Source organism: Cervus canadensis, chromosome 30, assembly GCF_019320065.1.
Source record: "Cervus canadensis isolate Bull #8, Minnesota chromosome 30, ASM1932006v1, whole genome shotgun sequence".
Taxonomy (NCBI): domain Eukaryota; kingdom Metazoa; phylum Chordata; class Mammalia; order Artiodactyla; family Cervidae; genus Cervus; species Cervus canadensis.
In genome coordinates, this window is record NC_057415.1 from 34467665 (window position 1) to 34488922 (window position 21258).

At 41.0% G+C, this 21258-nt stretch overlaps 2 protein-coding genes across 10 annotated transcripts in view; one reads left to right on the top strand and one right to left on the bottom strand.

Moving 5' to 3' along the window:
• The window catches only part of FKBP15 (FKBP prolyl isomerase family member 15), a 56091-nt gene extending 41909 nt beyond the window's left edge, over positions 1–14182 (bottom strand). For 3 of the 6 annotated variants that reach the window (XM_043453554.1, XM_043453553.1, XM_043453551.1), the window contains exons 1-5: positions 14033–14131; positions 13010–13189; positions 6143–6255; positions 2001–2085; positions 1385–1454 (exon numbers count right to left, since the gene is read on the bottom strand). In XM_043453554.1, the coding sequence (XP_043309489.1) occupies positions 1385–1454; positions 2001–2085; positions 6143–6255; positions 13010–13189; positions 14033–14085 (501 nt within the window). In that variant the 5' untranslated portion in view covers positions 14086–14131. Of the gene's footprint in view, positions 1–1384; positions 1455–2000; positions 2086–6142; positions 6256–6567; positions 6669–13009; positions 13190–14032 lie in introns of those variants that run through there. The other 3 variants (XM_043453552.1, XM_043453556.1, XM_043453557.1) reach the window with 3 other exon arrangements.
• Positions 14183–14372: 190 nt separating this feature from the next.
• Positions 14373–21258, top strand: part of SLC31A1 (solute carrier family 31 member 1) — a 33680-nt gene continuing 26794 nt past the window's right edge. Inside the window, exons 1-2 of one of the 4 annotated variants that reach the window (XM_043453565.1) lie at positions 14378–14523; positions 15997–16082. The gene's annotated coding sequence lies outside the window, so the exon portion shown is untranslated. Of the gene's footprint in view, positions 14524–15996; positions 16083–21258 lie in introns of all 4 variants that reach the window. The other 3 variants (XM_043453563.1, XM_043453564.1, XM_043453566.1) reach the window with 3 other exon arrangements.

Genomic DNA, 21258 nt, shown 5'->3' on the forward strand with positions numbered 1-21258 from the left:
CTCCCAGAGGAAAGAGAAGAAAAAAAAAACAATGGCTGCTAACATGACAAAATGAGAGACAATCAGACATTATATATCTCCCAATGGAAGAATGAGCAATTTAAGGAACACAGTAACAAACTGCAATGCATGGACCTTATTAGGTTAAAAGTAATGGCCAAAAAGAAAAAAACAGATAATTGGGGAAATCTGAATACTAACTGGTAATGTGCATGAGATCAAAGAATTATTGTGGGTTGTGTTTACGTGCGATAACGGTTATGTTTTTTTTAAAGTATTTATCTTGTAGAGATATGTACTAAAATATTTCCAGCTAAAACTGTATGCTGGAGATTTATCCAAAATAATCTGAGCAGGAGAATAAGGAAGACAGGTTGGAGTTGAGATGAAAAAGTTTAATAACTGTTAGAGTTCAGTAATGGATATGTGGGTGTTTGTTATTCTAGTCCCACTGTTTTTACATGTGTTTTGCAAATTTCCAAAATTAAGCTTTTTGTTTTTCATATACATGAGTGTTGTCCATTACTTCAGCTACCCTGAATAGGTCATCTTCTCTCTCAGTGTCTCAGAGTTTCTGAGGTACGTGGACTGCATGTTATCTGGACCTCTGAAATTCTGTTGTTTCTTATGTGTATTTTAACAATGTTCAAAACCTTCTGGAGAAGAATTTGAAGCTAGATACAATCTACACTGGCCACCCGATGCAAAGAACTGACTCCTTTGAAAAGACCCTGATGCTAGGAAAGACTGAACATGGAAGAAGGGGACAACAGAGGATGAGATAGTTGGATGGCATCACCGACTCAATGGACATGAGTCTGAGTAGGCTCCAGGAGTTGGTGATGGACAGGGAAGCCTGGAGTGCTGCAGTCCATGGGGTTGCAATGAGTTGAACACAATTGAGCAACTGAACTGAAGTGAACTGAACAATCTACACAAGGATATCAGTCTCTGGGCTTCTAATCACATCTTTTTGACTCAAATCAGTATTTTGCTGTGTGATAAACTGCCCAATTCACCAAACTTTCAAAAAAGATAGACACACACACACACACAAGATAAACAGTGATCATGCTCAAAGCATTGCTCATTACCTAACAAAAGAATGACCTTCGTAAATGAATGACTCTAAGATTCTACAAATTCTTAAGCTAGATCCATATCACAAAGGTCAAACTTAAGGAATTTGAGTGGTTGAATTTGTTTTAATGCACAACAGTAAGCAAAATGTGACTATAAATACCATTATACACCTAACATTAAAAATTCACATTAAGTACAATCATTCTAATCCTCTGATATATAAGACAAGTCCCCATAAAAACCAGTTCACTGGTATGATTTGGGACACCTGAATATACATGAGACAAGGGGGTATTCTCACCTCTCTGGTTGTGTGATTTCCCAGGACTGCAGCACCAAATTTTCCCTGCTTTACATATTGACCATTTGTGCTACAGAAGTAAGAAAAACAGGTATTAACACTTTCTTCAAATAAGGGGAACCAGCTTTCAGACATTATATATCTCCCAATGGGAGAATGAAAGTGATTTAAGAAACACAGTAACCAACTGTAATGCATGGACTTTATTAGATTAAAAGTAACTGTTAAAAAGAATTCTGGAAGTGCGGAATCTAGTCACTCAGCCTCTAGAAAGGGACAGACACAGTTTATAATTTAAAGCTCTGACACAACTTCTTTACTCTTTAAACATCTACTATTCACGATCTTTTAGTGGAGGGGCCTTCCCTGAACTTTTAAAAAGGCTGCTGCTGAGGGTATAAGCACTTCTAGAGAGAGAGTATATAAGGTAATGGCTCTTCAAAGTGTTGTGTGCAAAACTGCCCAACTGAAACATTAAAAAGCATTACTAATACTTTCCCTGTCTATGGCAGGACTGAGTAGCCATTTTGCAATGAACAGAGAGGCCTATCGTGAAAAGACAGGAGCTTATCCCACACCCCCAAGCAACTTCAGAAAGTCGTTCTCAGCTACTTACTAACGATAGGCATGGACTGCCGTGGCAACCAGCACTGTGGAAGTGCCTGTCGTGGTGGGCGCTGTTTTGGGTGTCCCCTGATTTCCTGATGAAGAGATGAAGGAGAAAACAAAAGTTGTCATTCATTTCTTGCTTGAAACTGATTTTTAACCATTAAAGCAGCTTCAAAATTCTTCTTTAACCTTAGAGTTGATGTTATAATGCTTTCATGACCTTTGTCCTCATCTGATCCACAAAAGGGCCCCTATGGTTATGGCTGGGGAGGAAGAAACTGAGCCTCTAGGTCCCAAGTACCTTACGTGATGACAGTAGCAAGCCCAGGACTAGAACTCGGGATTCTGGCTCCATTCCAAACAAATCTTTGGGCTGGACAAGAAGAACAGTCTAGAAAGCAAGATCACATTCCATCTACTTTCTTTTCTCCTTCCAATACTTTGACAGAGATAATTAGTAAAAATGAAGTTGTTTCCCCTTCCCTTACTTTCAGAGTTGAAAATTTTTGATATTGAGATTACATTCATAACTTTACTTTTGCAGTGGTAAAGCAACACTAACATTTAAAAACAGTACATTCAGAGTAAATCATATGTTCACACCCACCACAGGAATGCACTGATGGAATAGTGAGAACACAGGTGTGGACACAGCAGCTAAGAACTTACTTTCAAAAAAATCCTCATTTGATTCTTTTTGTTGTTAAAAAACAAGACAACAGGCCCAAAATGGAATCACTGAGCCTAAGCTCCAATCCTCTAAACAGAGATTCAACATAATTTCAGTTTTGGCTCTTCAAGAAATGGAATCTTAAACCAATCAGGAATGATCTGATCAGTACCAGATAGATAATGTGTGATACATCTCTACTATCTCCTAAAGGAAACTGACCTTGTAACAAGCAACCTACTGTTTTGCCTAGCATGACACTAGAATCCCTTCTGCCTAGAATCTCCTTGATACTAGAATCTCCTTTCTACTGATAGGAGACTTTAATTTCATACAGCTCTTCATAGCTCCTATCTACTAGACTGGATGCTGCTCAATTCTAGAAAGGAAAGGAAAGGAAAGTGAAGTCGCTCAGTCGTGTCCGACTCTTTGCAACCCCATGGACTGTAGCCTACCAGGCTCCTCTGTCCATGGGATTTTCCAGACAAGAGTACTGGAGTGGGTTGCCATTTCCTTCTCCAGGGGATCTTTCTGACCCAGGGATCAAAGCCAGGTATCCCACACTGCAGGCAGACACTTTACCATCTGATGCCGTTCAATTCATGAACTGCTGAATCTAGCCAATAAGATCTTTAAAATTTAGTCAGTTGAATTTTATAAACAGTATTGACACACTTTTTTCTGTTTATATAGCATACATGTACACTGTAGAAAACTTGGTAAATTCAAAAACACACAAAGAAAATAAAAACGATCTATAATCTTACCATAAACTTGGCAGCTTTTTCATCTTTTTTTTTAAACAAAATTAATGATATGATTTGGCAATCTCCTTTTCTCACTTAGTATACACATTTCCTTATACTCTTCAAGAGCCTCCAAAACAAACATAAAATAGTCCTGAAAATGCTTTTTGATGGTTAAATTACTACACTGACTCCACTAGAGTTTATCCAATTTCCTACTGTTTGACATTTTTTGGGCTGTTTCCAATTCTTCTCTATGATAAATAACACTGAGAATGAGCATCCTTAAAACACGCATTTTTGTTATAACTTTCTTAGAATTTCCAAACGTGAAATTATGGAGTGACAGTGTGGAAATTTTTAAGGTTTTGTTACAAGCTGCCCAAATGCCCCTGAAAAATGCCATTGCTAGTTTACACTCCCACTAGCAGTATGAATATGCCAGCTTTGCATCCTTGCCAACAAGAGGAGATGAGCTTTTTAAATCTTTACCAACGGGATGGGGGGCATTAGGGAAAAGGGAATGCCATCTCACAGTTGTTTTCATTAGCATCTATTGATTATGGGGAAGTAGAAATTCAACATTTTCTATAGATTTGTATTGGCCATTTATTTGGTTTGATTTCAATGAATTGCCCATTTTAGGTTGTTGGCTTATTTCCCTAGTCTGTGGTGTTCTTGTTATTATTTTGTAAAAACCGACATCAGTATTTTCCAGTTGTACATATGTGATGCTACAGTAAAACTTCTCTCCGGAGAAGTAGTAAATGACCAAGAAAAAGAGAAACTCAGGCCACAGTTAACACTGAGAAAAAAATTACTGTCTCCCCAAGGCTCTCCTCTCCCTATCATCCTGAAAATGGAAGGCTGTTCATGGATTTGCTAGAGGGATAAGCGAGTCAGACGTCACAATCATGCAATCTTCTCATTGACTAAGCATTTCTTCCTCTCTGAAATCAGGATTGTACAGATTCTTTGAATTCCCTGCTTATAAGGACTGCGTTTAATATGCTTATACTTGGGAGGTTCATGAAGATCCTTTTTCAATTGGTTTTATTGTAAATATTATCCATAAGTTTGTCTATTTTATCTAGTTGCTCTGTTTCTATAGAGCTCTGAAGAGATTCAAGAGCTATGCTGCAGCCACCTCCTTCTCCACAATAACTTGTTACATAAATACTCCTTGAACAGAGAGCATCTCCTATATTACTAGTTTTTATTTGTGAATGCCTACATAAGACAATATAGTTAATTTTTCATTTTAAATACCTCTATAATTCCCCCTTTAAAAGTATAATTAATTCACAGTTGTTTTCTAATTTAAAAAAATCAAGTTACTTCACTGGGTAGGGACTGAGGGGATTTGTTTTTATCCACATCCATTAACTCAATCACCATAAATTGAGTCAGAAGTACACTGCTAATGAAAAGATGTGCCAGAGGAAATGTAGAAAGCACAGCCTACTGGAAATATGGCCAGATTATGGCTTGGAGAGTAGGACCCACAATCCACGACAAAGTTGTCAAAAGTGACAGGTAAGACTTAAGAGCAGGGGTCTGCAAACACTGTAATATAAAGGGCCAAACAGTGAATATTTTAGACCACAGGCCACACAGCATTTGCTGCAAGTATTCAACTCTAAATATCCTAACAGCACTCTCAGTGTCCGTATTGTGCCTAGCACATAAAGGACACTCAATACTTTCCTCTTTCATCCAACAAAACTCTAATATAATGTCTCTTACCACTTGTTCTGCTCTGGGCTATTTCTTTCTTTTTTTAAAAAATATTTTAACATCAACTTTTGTTTGCTAATTTATTTATCCACTTGCTCTAGGCACGCAGGCTTCAGCAGCTGCAGCACACAGGCTCAGCAGCTGTGATGCGGGGGCTTCGTTGCTCTGCCGCATGTGGGATCTTCCGAGACCTGGGATCAAACCCGTGTCCCTCACATTGGCAAGTGGACTCTTATTAATCACTGGACCACCAGGGAAGTTCCTGGGCTATGTCTATCAGTCCCTCACTCCTCTTCAGACTCTTACACAAATACAGCAAAGTGCAGAGGAAGGCAGAAAAGTTTTGGAGTAAGTCAGATCAGGGTTCAAATTTCAATTCTGTCACTTGCTGCTTGTGACCTTAACTGTGCCCCTAAACCTCTTTGAGCCTCTAAAATTGTGGCAGTCTCACCTATTTCACAGAATTGTTAAATCAGACAATCTAGGTAAAGCGCCTGAAACCAGACCTATGGCAGGCATTTAAAAAATATTAGACCCCTCTTTTCTCTTTTTACTCAACAAATGTTCATTCATTATTTCTTGTGTTCATCATGATGAAAGGTACAGGTGATACAGCATTGAACATTATTATCTAGTTGGGAAAAATTCACTGTCAGCATATATCCAACCCATCCAGGTGAAGGACGTGAAAAGCAGCTCTTCCTTCTTGCCAAAACATTGGACAGTGCCTACTTAGAGTGCCCTGGGCAGTTCTGGAGAGTGGTTCCCACACGGAGCAGAAGGGCTTGCCTGTGACCTTCCTCCATCAGATTCCAAAAATGAGCATACTACCTAGCTGCCAGAACTCAGAATCTAAGAGCTCAAAGCAGTATATACCTCACTGGTGGTGAGCCTGGCCAAACGGATCAAGCATGGATGACCTGGCATGTCACCTTTGGAAGGCTGTTTATTGTCCCAACTAGCCTGTCAGAGGTCAATCCTAACCTTTTAACTTACCGGTTGGTGCTGTTCCCTGGCCTTTCTTTGGTTGCTTTGGAGCTGTGTACTGGAATTCATTTCCATGGCCAGCAGCTGCCTGATCCAGTCCAAAAAGAGAGGCCAATCTGGTACTGTTGCAGAAAATGAAAATGACGTTTCATTTGACATATTTCAAACCTGGGATTATTATAAAAGCTGCTCATGCTCCAACCTTGAACAGATCCCTCCCTGACTATATATCCCACCACTCGATATCAGAAGTAGCAACTAAGTATCTTTGAAATCAAGATTGTATTTCTGATCTGAGCAGCACCAAATGGCCTTGCCCATAACAGGACTTTGGTCAAGGTGTCTCTTTTTTCTAGACCTCTGTTTCTTCATCTGTAAATTAAGGGAATTAGTCCAGGTGTCCTCTATGGTCTCTTCAAACTGTACATTCTTACCTTTAGCAAGTCATAGTTTCCTATTTTTTACTAGTTTATTACACTGAAGTAAAATTGTATTACAGGGAATTCCTCATGGTACAGTGGTTAGGACTCTTGAGCTTTCAAAAAAAAAAAAGAAAGAAAGAAAGAAAAAGAATGTCACCCTTAAAAAAATCTGTATTATAAGCTTACTCTATCAAACATAGTCCCAGCTATGATTCCATCTTTCGTGGCAGAATCATTCTTTTATCATCCCTTAGGATGAATCTTATGCCCCAGCTATTCCACTGAAACTGCTCTTACTAAAGTCACCAACAATCTCTTTGTTAATAAACAGTTTTTTGGTCTTTATCTTATTTGGCTTTCATGCTGCCTTTTTACACTGTCAACTAATTTGTCCTTCTTTAAACAAACTCTTCTTTTGACTTCTGTGGGGATATCTGCAAGGGTGGGAGGAGGGACTGGCCCAAATAAGAGGTCAATAAACGTTAATGGATCCCTCTCTTATTGTCTTTCCATCTCTCTGGCTCATTTAACTCCTTGGTCTCTTCTACCACTGTCCAACCTTTAAGCATCCATGCTCCAAGATCCATTCTCTCCTTTGGCAATCTAATTTATTTACCTTGATATCAGTGCTATCCAAATGCTGATGATGCTCAAATCTGTATTTCTAGCACAGAATTTGTTCTGAAGGCCAGACAACACAGATATTCCACAGGGAACACAAATGCAACATGTCCAAACCAAAACTTCTATCTTCCAATGTCCGCTGCCCCATGAAACCTGTATTTACTCTTGTGCTTCTTCTCCCTGAATGACATTTTGTGTCAGGGTCCTCAAGACCACCTTCAGGCTCAGTGATTTGATGGACGGACTCGCTGGGTTTAACACATAGTTATAGCATAATATATCTAATATTATACTCAGGGCTAAGGTCTATTAAAACAAAAGGATACACAGCAAAATCAGCAAAGGGAAAAGGTGCACTGGAGCAAAGTCCAGAGGAAACCAGGAACAAACTTCCAAGAGTCCTCTCCCACTGGAGTGATACAGGACATGTTAAATTCCTCCACTCAAAAGCTGTAATAACGTGTGAGTGTGGTCTGTCAGGGGAGCTCATTAGACATTCAGTGCCCAAGGTTTTTTAGTGTGGGTTAGTCACACAGAAGGGGCTTCCATGTGGCCAGCGATAAAGAATCTGCCTGCTAACACAAGAGACAGAGGTTTGATCCCTAGCTTGGGAAGATCAAGCCCTGGAGAAGGAAATGGCAACCCATTCCAGTATTCTTGTCTGGGAAATTTCAAGGCAAGAGGAGCCTGGTGGGCTACAGTCTATGGGGTTGTAAAGGCTGGACACAACTTAGCAACTAGAGAGCAACAGTCACATAGAAACCTTCTAACATGTACCAAAATTCTAGACTCTCAGTGTTGGCAATTATGAATAAAGCTGCTAGAAACATTAAAAAAAACAAAAAAGAACATCTAGACTCCCAGAAGAAAGACAAGGTTCAGTATAAACCATATCATTTGCACAAACAGTTGAGGCACAGTAAGCTGCTCTTATCATTTGTGGAAAGCTTTGTCTGTCAATCAAGTTCCCAGCGCCAGCAAAGGGTCAACCTTGTAAGCAGGACCTTCTAAGGATAACAGTCTCAGGTTCAAATGCAGGCTACAGTTACACTGTGGAACTTTTAATTTCTCATATAAGGCACAATCTTTCTAATCTCCAGTCTTTGGAAATGCTATTCTCTCTGCCTGAAACATTCTTCCCCTGGAAGCTGCTCCTTAATCTCAAAGACTAGGCTAGCTGATCTTCCTACAGGCTCCCAGAGAACTCTGTACTTCATTCATTCAAGAAATATGCACCAGACCCTATGTTAAGTGCTACACATACACCAGTGAGCAAAACTGGGTTCTGTTTTCAAGTAGCTTATATACTGTAACAAGGGAATTCGATACACACTATATAACTGTAACCTATAACATGAGACATATAACAAGTGGCTGTTATATGGAGTATAACATATAGATCATGTTAACATACTAAGGAATATAACATAGAGATCAATAGAAGTTATTCAGCCGTTTATCATCTAACATGGTAACTGATTATTTATTATAATCACTGCTTGACTGTATGGGTTTCCTAGGTGAAACTCAGTGGTAAAGAATCCTCCTACACTGCAGGAGACCTGGGTTTGATCCCTGGGTTGGGAAGATTCCCTGGAGAAGGAAATGGCTAACCCATTCCAGTATTCTTGCCTGGGAAATCCCATGGACAGAGAAGCCTGGTGGGCCACAGTCCTTGGGGTCGCAAAAGAGTCCAACATAACTCAGCAACTAAACAACAAATTTGACTATATTTTCCCTGTGGTCTGGTATGTAACAGGCTCAATAAGGGAACTCAAAGTCTAACCTAGTTCTGAGCTTCACTTCTCCAAAGCCATCTTTACTTTAGGTAAAGTAAATACTGAAACTTCCCAACAACTTTTTTTTGCTATTTCCCATGGATAATTTAAATATATAATACATACTAGCATTTTACAAAATAAATTTAATATGATTTTAAACTAATACCTTGTTTTCTCAAGGCAGTGAGTATACTGTGAGTTTCCTGTAAATAGGGCCAGCAATGCCTACTTTAATGGACTAAGAGGTTTCAATGAGATTACAAACATAGAGAGCAGAGCTGGCCTACTCCACATTAAGATATCAACAAATGCTAATGAAATTTTGAGGAGACCAAGAGATCTCCTTTTACCTAGGGCAATCAGAGCAGGTTCCCTAAAAGAATTTTAAGATCCTAGGAGAGTTGAGCAATGTGAACTTTGTGAAAAATTTGCAAAGCTTAAAACCTTGTTAAGATTAACAGATTATGCACAAATTATGAATGCCCTTGTTAGCTTCAGTAAACTATGAGTATTGAATTTACTGTTTTAATTTTGCAGATTTTTTTTTTCAACAGAAAGACAGAAGTATTATAGGTAAACTATGTTTCCATAGATGCCCTAAAGGCCAGCCAACTGATGACTGCAAGTCAATCCAAAAGTCAGGTCAACCCAATTATCTTTCAGATTAAAGCTATTTTCTATTACTTTTTAAAATGAACTCTGCAAAGACCAGGGGCACAGGTTTTTTCTAAATTAACACATTTTCTACTTCTAAAGTGTTCTCAAATGTACACATCTCCCTAATTACGTTAGCAAGAATGAGTTTGCTAACTCTGGACCTTAGTCTCTAAGTTTATAATTCATAGGAAAAGTCATTACAGCATTAATCACATTTAAAAAGTAAATGCTAGCCAATGCATTTAGGTAGCGAAGTCCTTATCTAATTGAGTTTTATATTCCTTTTCTTTTTTCATTCAAAACAAAAATACGCGCATTTAGGATATATCAATATATTTTAATAAATGAGGATTCTTTTTGTTGTTAAAGTACTTCTTTTCCAAACTGTGGTATCAAACATTTACTTCTATTACAACAAGAAGGCACATGGGTAGTCAGGCATATAAAATCTGCTTGCCTGATTTAAAATCCAGGTTCTTCTACTTTTTAGCTGTTTGACCATGGGCAACCTACCTCTCTGAGCCTTATTTGCAAAATGAGAATAACAGTAAAAACTGCCTCAGAGTAGTAGTAGATAGAAATTAATACGATATGGCATATGTCATACTTAGTATAGTACCCGGCACAGAGTAAGTACACAATATGTCTTATACACAGGTGTACACATCCTATTACCTTAAAAGTGTCGATTCAACTCAGATACCCCTAGAAGGAAGAAAGCATGCTTGATCGATGCACAAGCTGACCTGTAACTATGAACTGATATCAGCATAAACACAAAGCTACAAGACTGGGAAAAGTCTCAAAGGTCACCGAGAACAACCCCATTATTTAATAGGCTGGGGTATGGAGAGCCAAGGATGGGAAGTGAGTGACTTCAAAGTCACATTCCTAACTGGGGGCAGAATCGACCTCAGAATCCAGGCTTTTCCATATCTTTTATAGAACTTGAAAATGCTTTCTAATGATCAGTTCTAAATTTCCTTTTTCTACCTCTATAATGGGGATTTATCATTACTATGCTAATCAGATTTGCCTACATATAACTTTCACATAATCTAAAATACAAGTATATATATTACTGGCCCCCTAAAAATGCTTTCTGATTATTATAACTGGATTGTTTCATTCCATTACTAAACTGGAAGTTTCCTAGAGGCAGGAACTCTGCCTTATTCCTATCTTTGTCAGCTGAAGCCAAGTACCATACACCTGGTAGACATTCACATATTTCTTCATTTCAGTCTCATAGTGGAGAAAGGGCCAAGACCAAAAAAAAAAGCCTCCTGATTATTACTTTACTTCTTCTAGGTTAACCGTGGATCAAGAGGACTGAAAAATTGGAACACAAATTATTCATCATCTAGACAGCCATCCTAGGCACCCCACTTCTTTTAGGCTTGACTATCTTAAATAGAATCAAGTAAATCACACGTTTAAGTCATGCATGCATGCGACTCTTTGCAACCTCATGGACTGTAGCTCGCCAGGCTTCTCTGTCCATGGGATTCTCTAAGCAAGAAAACTGGAGTGGATTGCCATTCCCTTCTCCAGAGGGTCTTCCCAACCCACGGATTGAACCCTGATCTCCTTCATTGCAGGCAGATTCTTTACCGTTTGAGCTACAGGGAAGTCAAGATACTGTCAACTACAAACTGGCTCTTGCCAAGAGTATTGCCAGAGACAACAACAAGGGCATTTGCCACTGCCTCTGTGGAGACTGAGCCCTGTGCTGCCACAGCTGTTGACCTTCAACTGCCCCTGAGGGGGTTCAGGGTAGAATGAGGCACTCTGTGCTCTAGGATATCTGGTGAGACAGGTCTTTAGATAGTTGGGTATTTTCAGTAACTGATTTCATGATCCCAATCTCATCATCTCTTCATATCTAGAAAAGCACTAAATCCCTTCATGATGACATCAGATCCTTTCAACTATCAGAAAACCTCTTGTAAAGTAAGCTTGATTGCATTGAATCCCCCTTCACCAAAATCTTATATGTTGACCTTCCCTGAATGCCTCTTTTGAGCAGTCTCTCAGAGCTATCTGAGGTGCAGTCCTCATTTTGCCCCAAATGAAACTTAACTCACAACTCTCAAGTTGTGCATCTTTTTTAGTGGATAATACTTACAAATTATAAGTAATATACAAGAGGAACTGACAAGCAGCCACAGTGCTCACTGTCATATGTTCTACTTCCTTACAGGGAACCAGAATAGGAATAGCTGAATCAGGAAATGCTGGTGAAACTTTCTGTATTCTCAACCTTCAACTTAAAAGTTCTCTGTATACCTTTGTTTACTAAGCCTTTTTTCATTCAATTAGCTGTTGTCTGTGTTTAGGGACAGAGTCTCATGCCTACAACTAGCTTCCCAAGTCCTTGAAAAGTCTGCACAGGAAAGCGGCATAGCTGAGCCACCAAGAACTTATCTCAGGCCAGGAACCTGGGGAAGAGCACATGACTGTCATTATCTATCCAGGAATTTTCAGTCAGCAGTGTTTGCTGCACCAAAGTTGGAAGCCCTAAACTCTACTCAATATTCTAATTTAATAACCTATATGGGAAAAGAATCTGAACATTACCAATCAACTATACTCCAATATAAAATAAAAATTAAATTAAAAAAAAAGTTGGGAACCCTAACATTCATTTAAACTTCCCTCCACCACTTTCACCTAGTGAAGAATGTGAATCTAAAGCATACTTCATAAACTTTCAAAAGGTACAGCCATTTAAAAAACAGGCTGTTAAGAAAAAAACATTCATCCAAATGGCTGACTACACAATCAACAGCAGCAGGCTGGATGTGTGGAAATATTGGCGAATGCTTTGGGTGGAGTGGGAAAAAAAGGAACCAAAGATTGCTTAACTCTAAAATAACTGAGCAACCGAAAGAACTCAAGATGAAACTAAGTGGATGCAGGCCATCCAAAGTGAGGGCAGGGGTGGAACAGGGCAGTGAGAATGAAAAGAGAACTCAGGATGGCTAATACAGAACTAGTCACTGTGTAAGTCAAAAGATCCTATTTAAGAGCAAAACAGAGCCAGTGCCATTTTATGTCAATTATGTACTGAACTCTCCACCAGGACTAGAAGCAATCTGAGGGCACACAGAGAAGCTTCATCATCTTTGCAACCTCTAAGCATTCGGTGGCTCACAGGTTAAAGCGTCTGCCCCCAATGCGGGAGGCGCGGGTTCGATCCCTGGGCTGGGAAGATCCCCTGGCAACCCACTCCACTATTCTTGCCTGTAGAATCCTATGGATGGAGGAGCCTGGTAGGCTACAGTCGCAAAGAGTCGGAAACGACTGAGCGACTTCACTTTCACTTTCAAGTATTTAGTAGAATAAGGATTGTAGGATTGTATACTGGTGTTTTCATCACTCTTCCATACCTTCTTAAATTGGTTAAACAGATGTTCAGAGAAAGTGAAAGTCTCTCAGTCCCCGCGGACTCTGCGCCGACTCTATACAGTCCATGGAATTCTCCAGGCCAGAACTGGTTAAACAGATGTTCAAAGAAAGGCTCTGCAAACACCAGAATTTGGCAGTTCACAAGTCTGAAGGCAGTCAACCTGTCTACCGACACATCACAAGGGAAAAGGTTAAAATGATTTCTGGAAGAGACAAGGTCCTGCCTCTTGAAGACCTGTATCCCAGACTGGTGTATATGTATATATACATATACATATATACATACTGGGGACAGGGGACAGCAATTGCAGTTTCTTACATGGGCTCTAAGCTTTAGAGAACAATTTTACAGTTATAATTCACTCAGTAGGCACCTCCTAGAGCAGTCACTATGTGCCAGGTACTGTGCTGGGCGCTGGACAACAGGAACAGACTGAGCAGTCCATGTCCTATTAGGGCTTATAATCTAGTGGGTTCGGTGTGCAAAGATAAAGGTAAACACACCTAGGTGTGAGGATAAGAAAAAGAAAGCAATTTATTCTGCGTGGGGCCGTGGGAGAAAGGAAGCCACCGAAAAGGTGACATCCGCGCTAGGCCTTGAAGGATGCTGAAGCTGACCCACCAGAGCCAATCCTGAAGGGTCAACGTCTTGTCCACAGAGCAGAGAAAGTCTCATATCGGCACCGGTGGACTCATAAAAATTCTTAGGTATTTTTATCAACAATCATACCCATTTCACAGAAGGAGAAACTGTGACCCGAAAAGCAAAAGTTCCAACCCTATGGTCATACTGCGCTTTAGAGGAGATGTCAGGTCCAGAATCCGGGTGGACAGACTCAGCACAGTTTCAGTTCTGCCCAGATTCTGGAACCTGTAGAGCACTGGAATGTGGCAAGGGTCTCTGGACCCGGAAGTTGGGAAGAGGTCTGAAAAGAGAGCGACCCCCTCCGACCGCTCTGCCAGGCTCTCAGCCACGCTCTCCTGCCCCACGCTTCTGCACTCACCCGCCGCTAGGCGAAAGGAAGTCGGTATCGTCTTCGTCGCTCGCACCGAACATCGCGCCGCCTTTCGCCCCGCTTCGGGGAGGAAGTCGGAGCGTTTCCAGAGACTTTCAACGCCGACGTCGTAAAATGCCGCGGCGGCGTGCTGCTTTCCGGCAAGACGAACTCTCGCATGGTTATTGGGTCGGGAGGAGACTAGGCTCTGGAGAAGGTGGAGCAAAGGCAAATAAGAGGACCTGGCGGGCGAGGCCTGATGAGAGACGTAAGTTTCTCCAGCCCTCAGAGGCGGTGAGAACCGCAGGCGCTCCGAAACTCTGGGCGGCGATTGGCCAGCGAGTCAGGGGGCGGGGTAGGGGCGGGAATCGACGCTTCGGTGGCGGTCTCGGACACGTCGCGAGGGTCAGAAGTGGAGGGGCTTCTGAAGAGTCCTGGAGGTGTGACGGATTAAGGACCTGTGAGAGAGAGGCACCGGTGGCGGGACTCGATCTGGAAAGGTAAGGCCTCTTCTGCCCCTCTCGCAACCCGGGCACGAACAGTCCTTTCTTCGCCGGGACAGGGACCTCCACGCCACTCTTCTCTGCTCGGCGAAAGGAGAAAGGGCCCGGGACCGTAGGTCTGGAGACCTGAGCTTTCGGCCCAGCCCCCTTGGGACATAACTGGAGTGACCTTGGGTCAGAGTGTTGCTTGCCTCCGTTTCCCTGTCTATAAAACGAGTCTGATTCCCCCTGGCGCTTGTTCCCTGTGGCCGCCCTCGCTATTTGTTCAACGAACTGTTTGTCCAGTGCTTCAGTGTGCTGGCTGGTCAAGAAGCTTTAAGACCTCAGAGGTCATCCAATTCAACCCCAGTCTCCTCGTAATCCCAGACTTCACGAATATGGAAAGACAGCAACTCAGCACTTGGATGACTAGTCCGAGGTCACACAGAGTAAAGGGCTGACTGGGGGCGGATCCCTGGTTTCTTGATTAGGGACTTAGGGAGCTGCCTGGTCAACAAGAATGTTATCAACCCTTAAGTACTGTGTACTCTCACAGAGTGGGCTTACCTCTGGAGAGAAGTTCCTTCCCGAGTGTCCACCTACACAGGTGGGGAGCAGGAGAGCTGGGATGTTCTGGGGACGGGTGATGGAGAGGAGGAAACTTCAGAAGCTGAAAATCCCTGGCCCCAACCTTGGCCTGGGTTTTGCTTCATCTTCTTGCCACAAACCTAAGTCAACATCATTTGTTGTTGACTTCTCTCCAATTTGCACCCTCTCTATCTGATATAAGCATTTCTTTAGTTAACCTGGTGTCATTTTTGGAACAATTTCTGGGTAGGCCTAACTTAGCCGAAGGAGGTGTGGATAAGCATATCATGTCCTACCTTAGCTTTTTTACACAGATCTCAATCACCCTTACCTGAAAGTTTTAATCTGTTAGCATGAACTATGAACTATGAAGTGAAGTGGTTGGTAACTCCTTCCCAGAGATTTAATGCCTCTTAGCACTTAGCTTGTTCTGCTTTTTATTATAGTTTGTGTGCCTTTCCTCAAGGATGGTGACAGTTTTATTCATCTTGGTGTCTCCTGTGTCACAGAGCACTATGCCCTCTTGCCTGTAATGGGTTCTCATTTACTCTTTCGTTAGACTGAGTACTATAATTCAGCCTTGTTTCCTTATTCTTTAATTTACTCTCTTAGCCTTTTTTTTTTTTCCCCATGTGACCCAGAGAGCCCAGCAATGCCTCTTGCCTTGTATAAGTAGCTCCCAAAAAGATAGAAGTGCTGTACTAGCTGTGAACTGTCTGGGTAGCTTAGTCTCTTTTGTCAGTTGAAGATGACTTTAATGTTGTTTAAAGCTTTAGGGGAGGGGGAAAAAGAGGAATGGGATAGCTAGAAATATTATATGTAGGTCTAATTTTTGTTCTTAAAGTATTCCTCTGTTAAATGGAGGGACAGGACTGTTGTCTGCTTCCTGTGTTTATTTTACAGATTAAGATGGTTAAAGCCGTGAAGGCTGACTGTGTTAAAGCAATGATGCAACTGGAGTCTAAGCACTGGAACTGGAATCTTTTGTGGTAACTGTCTTTGGAATGTGAGCTTGGCTACTCTGGGTGCAGGGGAAGAATAATCTCCATAAGTAACAGCTCTTTCTCCCCCCTCTCCCTAGGACTGTTTCTTGTCATTCCATCCCCGCAGCATGTGAATAGTGCTTTTTAAAAATGCTAAAGGGGACCAGTGAGCACATATCTTGTGTTCTTGAGTTGGGAGTGTTTTTTCAGCAAAGCATTTTTTTAAAAACCTTTTAATTTTGTATTGGGATATAGCTGATTAACAATGTTGTGATAAGTTTTAGGTGAACATAAATATCCAGGGTGTTTAAGTTGCCTTTCTAGATAGGCAAGAATCTTAAAATCTGGATCATGGACCAGCCTTTTTAGTGATAGAGACACCACAAATATGCATCCCCAGTTTGCCCTTGTAGGACACAGCTGCTGGTTCTGATTGGCAATGGGAGAAAGGAGAAGCCAGTGGTGAGGCTTCCTCAGTCTTCCAGGCTTTTTTTTTTTAAAGATTTTATTCACTTTTTTTTGTTTTTGGTTGTCCTGAGTCTTCATTGCTGCGCACAGGCTTTCTCCAGGTGCGGAGAACAAGGGCTTCTCTTGTTTCGAAGCATGGGCTCTAGGTGTGTGGGCTTCAGTAGCTGGGGCTCATGGGCTCTACAGTGCGGGCTCAGTAGGTACATGGGCTTAGTTGCTCTGTGGCACCTGGGATCTTCCCAGACCAGGGATCAAACCCATGTCCCCTGCATTGGCAGGCAGATTCTTAACCACTAGACCACCGGGGAAGCCCGGTCTCCCAGGCTTTGGACTGCAGGATTGAGTGCACCTAAAAAAGCCACTGTCTTCCTGAAGTAGAATAGTGGACTAGGAATGAGGAAATCAGAATTCCCGTCCCGGCCCTTCTAACTCTCTCTGAGCTTGGGCCAGGCTTCCTAAACACTACCAGACATCTATGAAGTAGTACTGCTGGGGATACAGAGATAAATAGGCACTACCTTGTCTCAAGTTTGAATAAAGCGTTTTTGTTTGTTTTGCTTAAGTGTATAGCTTTTAGATGTATTTGTGAAATGTATTGACACCCCTGAAGATTAATCAGAAAGCATTAATTTTAACAATTCCTTTAGAATTATTAACAGTTTTGCTACAGAGATGATAGTGTTTATATACAGGCACACCTATATTAATCTGTTCTGGTGAATGATTTTAAAACTAATAGTTTAAAATTATAACCAAGTTAGATCTTAAGTGTGGTGTTAGGATTATGAATTGAATGTAGGTTTGGGATTGGGATTCCAAATGGAAGTGAGGAGGCAAGGCTTTCCAAGTTTAAGACAAGAGTTGCACTCTTATCTGATACAATTAGGGCTAGTAATGGCTAGCTGAGAAAAAAGTAAATTAAAGCAGGGAATGATACAGATATTAGTTACCCATAGGCCTTAAGCATTTTATATTTTAACTTAAAACATAAACATATTTTTGCCATTTTTTTAACAGGAGTCTTTTCTTGGAATGTGGGTCTCAAGGATCTGCAAACTATAGTGTGAGGGCTAAATCTTGTCCTGGCCCGCTACCTGTTTCTGTAATAAAGTTTTATTGGAACACAGCCATGCTCACTTGTTTATGTATTATCTATGGCTACTTTCACATACAAGGTAGAGTGGAGTATAATTTTGAGTATCTGTGTGACTCATCTTTACCTAGTCTTGTCTTAGCTTTCAGCTCGGTTTTCATAGACAACTTATTGAGAGTCTGTATAGCATAGAAGTTAAATTCTTAAGCTCTGGAGCCAAATTGTTTTGCCACTTATGAGTTGTGTAGGCCTTGGGTACATTGCTCAATGTGCCTCCTTTGTAAAATAGAGACAATAATAGTATCTAGCTCCTAGGGTTCTGGTGACATTATATGAGGTCATTCTCATATAACCTAAAGAACTTAGAACAGTGCCTGGCAGGTAGTAAGTACTCAGTTAGTAATAGCTGCTCCTGTTTTCCTCTTCTCCTTTTTACTTCATTGCTTTACCTCATATTTTATTAAATCATATATTTAAGATAATAAACACAATTGCGGTACATGGGCTTGTGAATAAACACAGCTGATACCCTCAATCAACACATAGTCTCACTGAGAGAAACAGCTAAAGTGTTGCTCCCTTGATACTGGAGAATAGCCTAGCTCATGTGTCATTAGTTAAATTGATTAAGAGAGTTCTGTGCAATAGTCTGCTGAGAGTTAAGACCATAGTATATATAGGGAAATAGTGGATTAAAATAGAAAAAGACACCAGGACCATATTTGTCAAATACATTGAAGGCCAAGCTTGTACTTAGCCCAGTAGGAAATAGAATTTTTTATTCTAAATGACATGGGTCATATTTTAAAAAATGCAAATGGTGTAAGATGTGGAGTTGATGTGAGGACTGAGTGCAGTATGGTATGGTAAACATTACTCAGGGCACTAGTATTCATCTGTTAAAAACTTCAGTCCAGTTCTTCTTTGGATTATAATCTCAATTTTGAATTGAGAAAAATAAATGTCCTAGACTGAATGTGAATAAAATGAAATGGCTTCTCTAAAGGTAACAATTTATACCGTACGCCTAAGAATCTGTTTCTTAAGCCCTGTTCCTCTCCTCGTTACAGTTTGCCTCTGCTGTTGATTCTTCTTTTTGCCTTCCTCACCAGACATGCTGCAAGAGAGAAAAAGATGACACATTTCTCACTGAAAAAGCAAGTGTTTATAGCGACAAGATGACTTCAGCTAGTGGGATATGTCAGATAAGTCAGTAACCAGGCAGCACCCAGATAACCCTGCCATTTAAAGTTGGCAAGCCAGGCGTGGTTGGAAAGGGAGGGAAGAGAGCAGCAGGTTGCTGACTGATGCCTGCACTCCCACATACAGATTTTAGCATAATAAAGCCATCGAAAAAATCTTTTCTGTAGTTTGTGACTAAGTATAAGAAGTCAGCAAGGGTCTGACTCTTAATCCTATTAAAACAAGCAGTTTATGCCAAGAGAAATCTTAGAGTAGGCACTGGGAAGGAAGTGCTTTTGAAGTTTCCATTGCTTTGAGTAATATCATTTCATGATTTAGGTAACATCCCCAGCAGAGGAGGGGCCCATCCTTAGGAATACAAAGCCCTGCAGAGAAGGAAAGGGTTGAGAAGGGTCCACCCTACCTCTTTTCCTTTGCACAAAGGACCTAGGTTTTTGTATACAACCTGCTTTTGTAGGCTGAGGACATTGTGCAATGCAGCATAATGAGATGGAAACCTCATGACGGAAGTAAATAAGAGAAATGATTTGGGGGGAACACGTGAAGAGAGCAAAACTCTAGCAACCAGTAAAATGTTAGCAGACCTTATTTTTTTCAGCCAGTTTGAGTCTTTCCCTAAATAGGTAGTAGAGTTATTATAGAACTATACAGAGTTTTTATGTAATTTTGAGCAGTTTAGAGCATCTAGAATGTATTTGTTCAGTTCATGAAATGAAAGAAGAGGAATGCTGCTAATTGTGTCCCCACAGGTGCCCATTCCTCTCTCCTACCTTTTCTGATGGCTGTTTATCAGGTCCTATCACCCTGTGCATCACCTACGTCTTAGTACCTCTCCTACTGTATTTTAATTATGTGTATGTATCCCTTCTCCATCAGACTGAGCTTCTTGAGGATAGGGTTTCATCATAGTACCTTCACTCAATAGGTGCACAATTAAATTTGAATGAATGAACAAAAAATTTAAGAACAAATGAATGAATGAAGAGACTGAGTTTCTCAGGTCAGACAGGTAGTAAGCCCCAAGAGTCAGATATTGAACCCAGGTCTTCTGATTCCTAGAACCCCTGTCCTTGCATCAGCAGGCAAATTCTTAACCACCAGGGAAGTCCCAAGTCTGTATGTTTTCAGTGAGATGAAGGTGAGCCCTGTGTGTGACTCGGACGTCTCCTTTCAGAGATTAATTTTGTCCTCTAATGAGAAAGCAAGCTATCACTAATAATATCTCATATATAAATGATACCTTAGAATTAGGAGGTATTTTGACTTACTTGATCCTTACGTGAGGATCCTACCCATGAGATGGGTAGGGTGGGTATTTTTATATCCATTTTGCAATCAGGGAACTAGTGCATGTTGAGTTCAGGTGGTTTGCTTAATATAGCTGATATATGGCAAACTAATGTCTATAGCTGAGAGCCTCTGCTGCCTAATCCAGGGCTGTCCCCACTGTTCTCACACTTTTCATAAAACAGTGAGATCTTAACATAAATCATACTTAAGCATTCATGGTTAGCATGGTGGAAATGCATCAAGACTACAAAAGGGTCCTATAAGAGAAGTTTGAAAGGGTGCATCTCCTGAGTGCTTTGTTCCAGGATGTGGCTTAGCCAACAACAAAAGGTATCAGAGAAGTGGAGTATAGTAACTGGAGATCCACTCCCCATTGGACTTAGACCCTTCTATCATTGCATAACTAAAAGACCTTTTCAGTTTGTTTGTTTGACATATCAAATTTGAGTTGTCCTATTTGGACCAGGCAAATAAAAGCTTTTCTAAAGGCTTTTGTGAAGAATGTACTTGTATACTTGATCTTCTTTGTAGAGAACGGTGAGAGTGGGCAAGAGAAACAAGATCTTCTATATTATTTGTCACTAAAACAGGATATGTAAAGCTCAGAAACCCCTCCTGCTGCTGCTTCCCAGCAAACTGTCTGGAGAAATCATGGGGGTTGGGGAAAGTAGCTAGCCCAGTGTTACAGAAGCTGGATCAAGAAGCAGATGTTACCAAAGAGTATATTAGCATCACTGGGACTTTCCTGACTGTCCAGTGGTAAAGACTCCAGGCTTCCATACTTCTACACTTCCACTGCAGGGGGTACAGGTTCGATCCCTGGCTGGGGAATAAGATCCTGCATGCCCTGTGGGAGTTAGTATCAATTCAGTTCGGTTGCTCAGTTGTGTCCGATTCTTTGCGACCCCATGGACTGCAGCATGCCAGGCTTCCCTGTCCATCACCAACTCCCGGAGCCTACTCAAACTCATGTCCATTGAGTCGGTGATGCCATCCAACCATCTCATCCTCTGTCGTAAGAGCTGTTTCATTGTTTATGGCTACAAAGCAGTCCATTCTATGGAAATAATTTACTTCATCAGTGCCCCATCAATGAATGTTTAGCTTGTTTTTTCAATATTTTTTGCT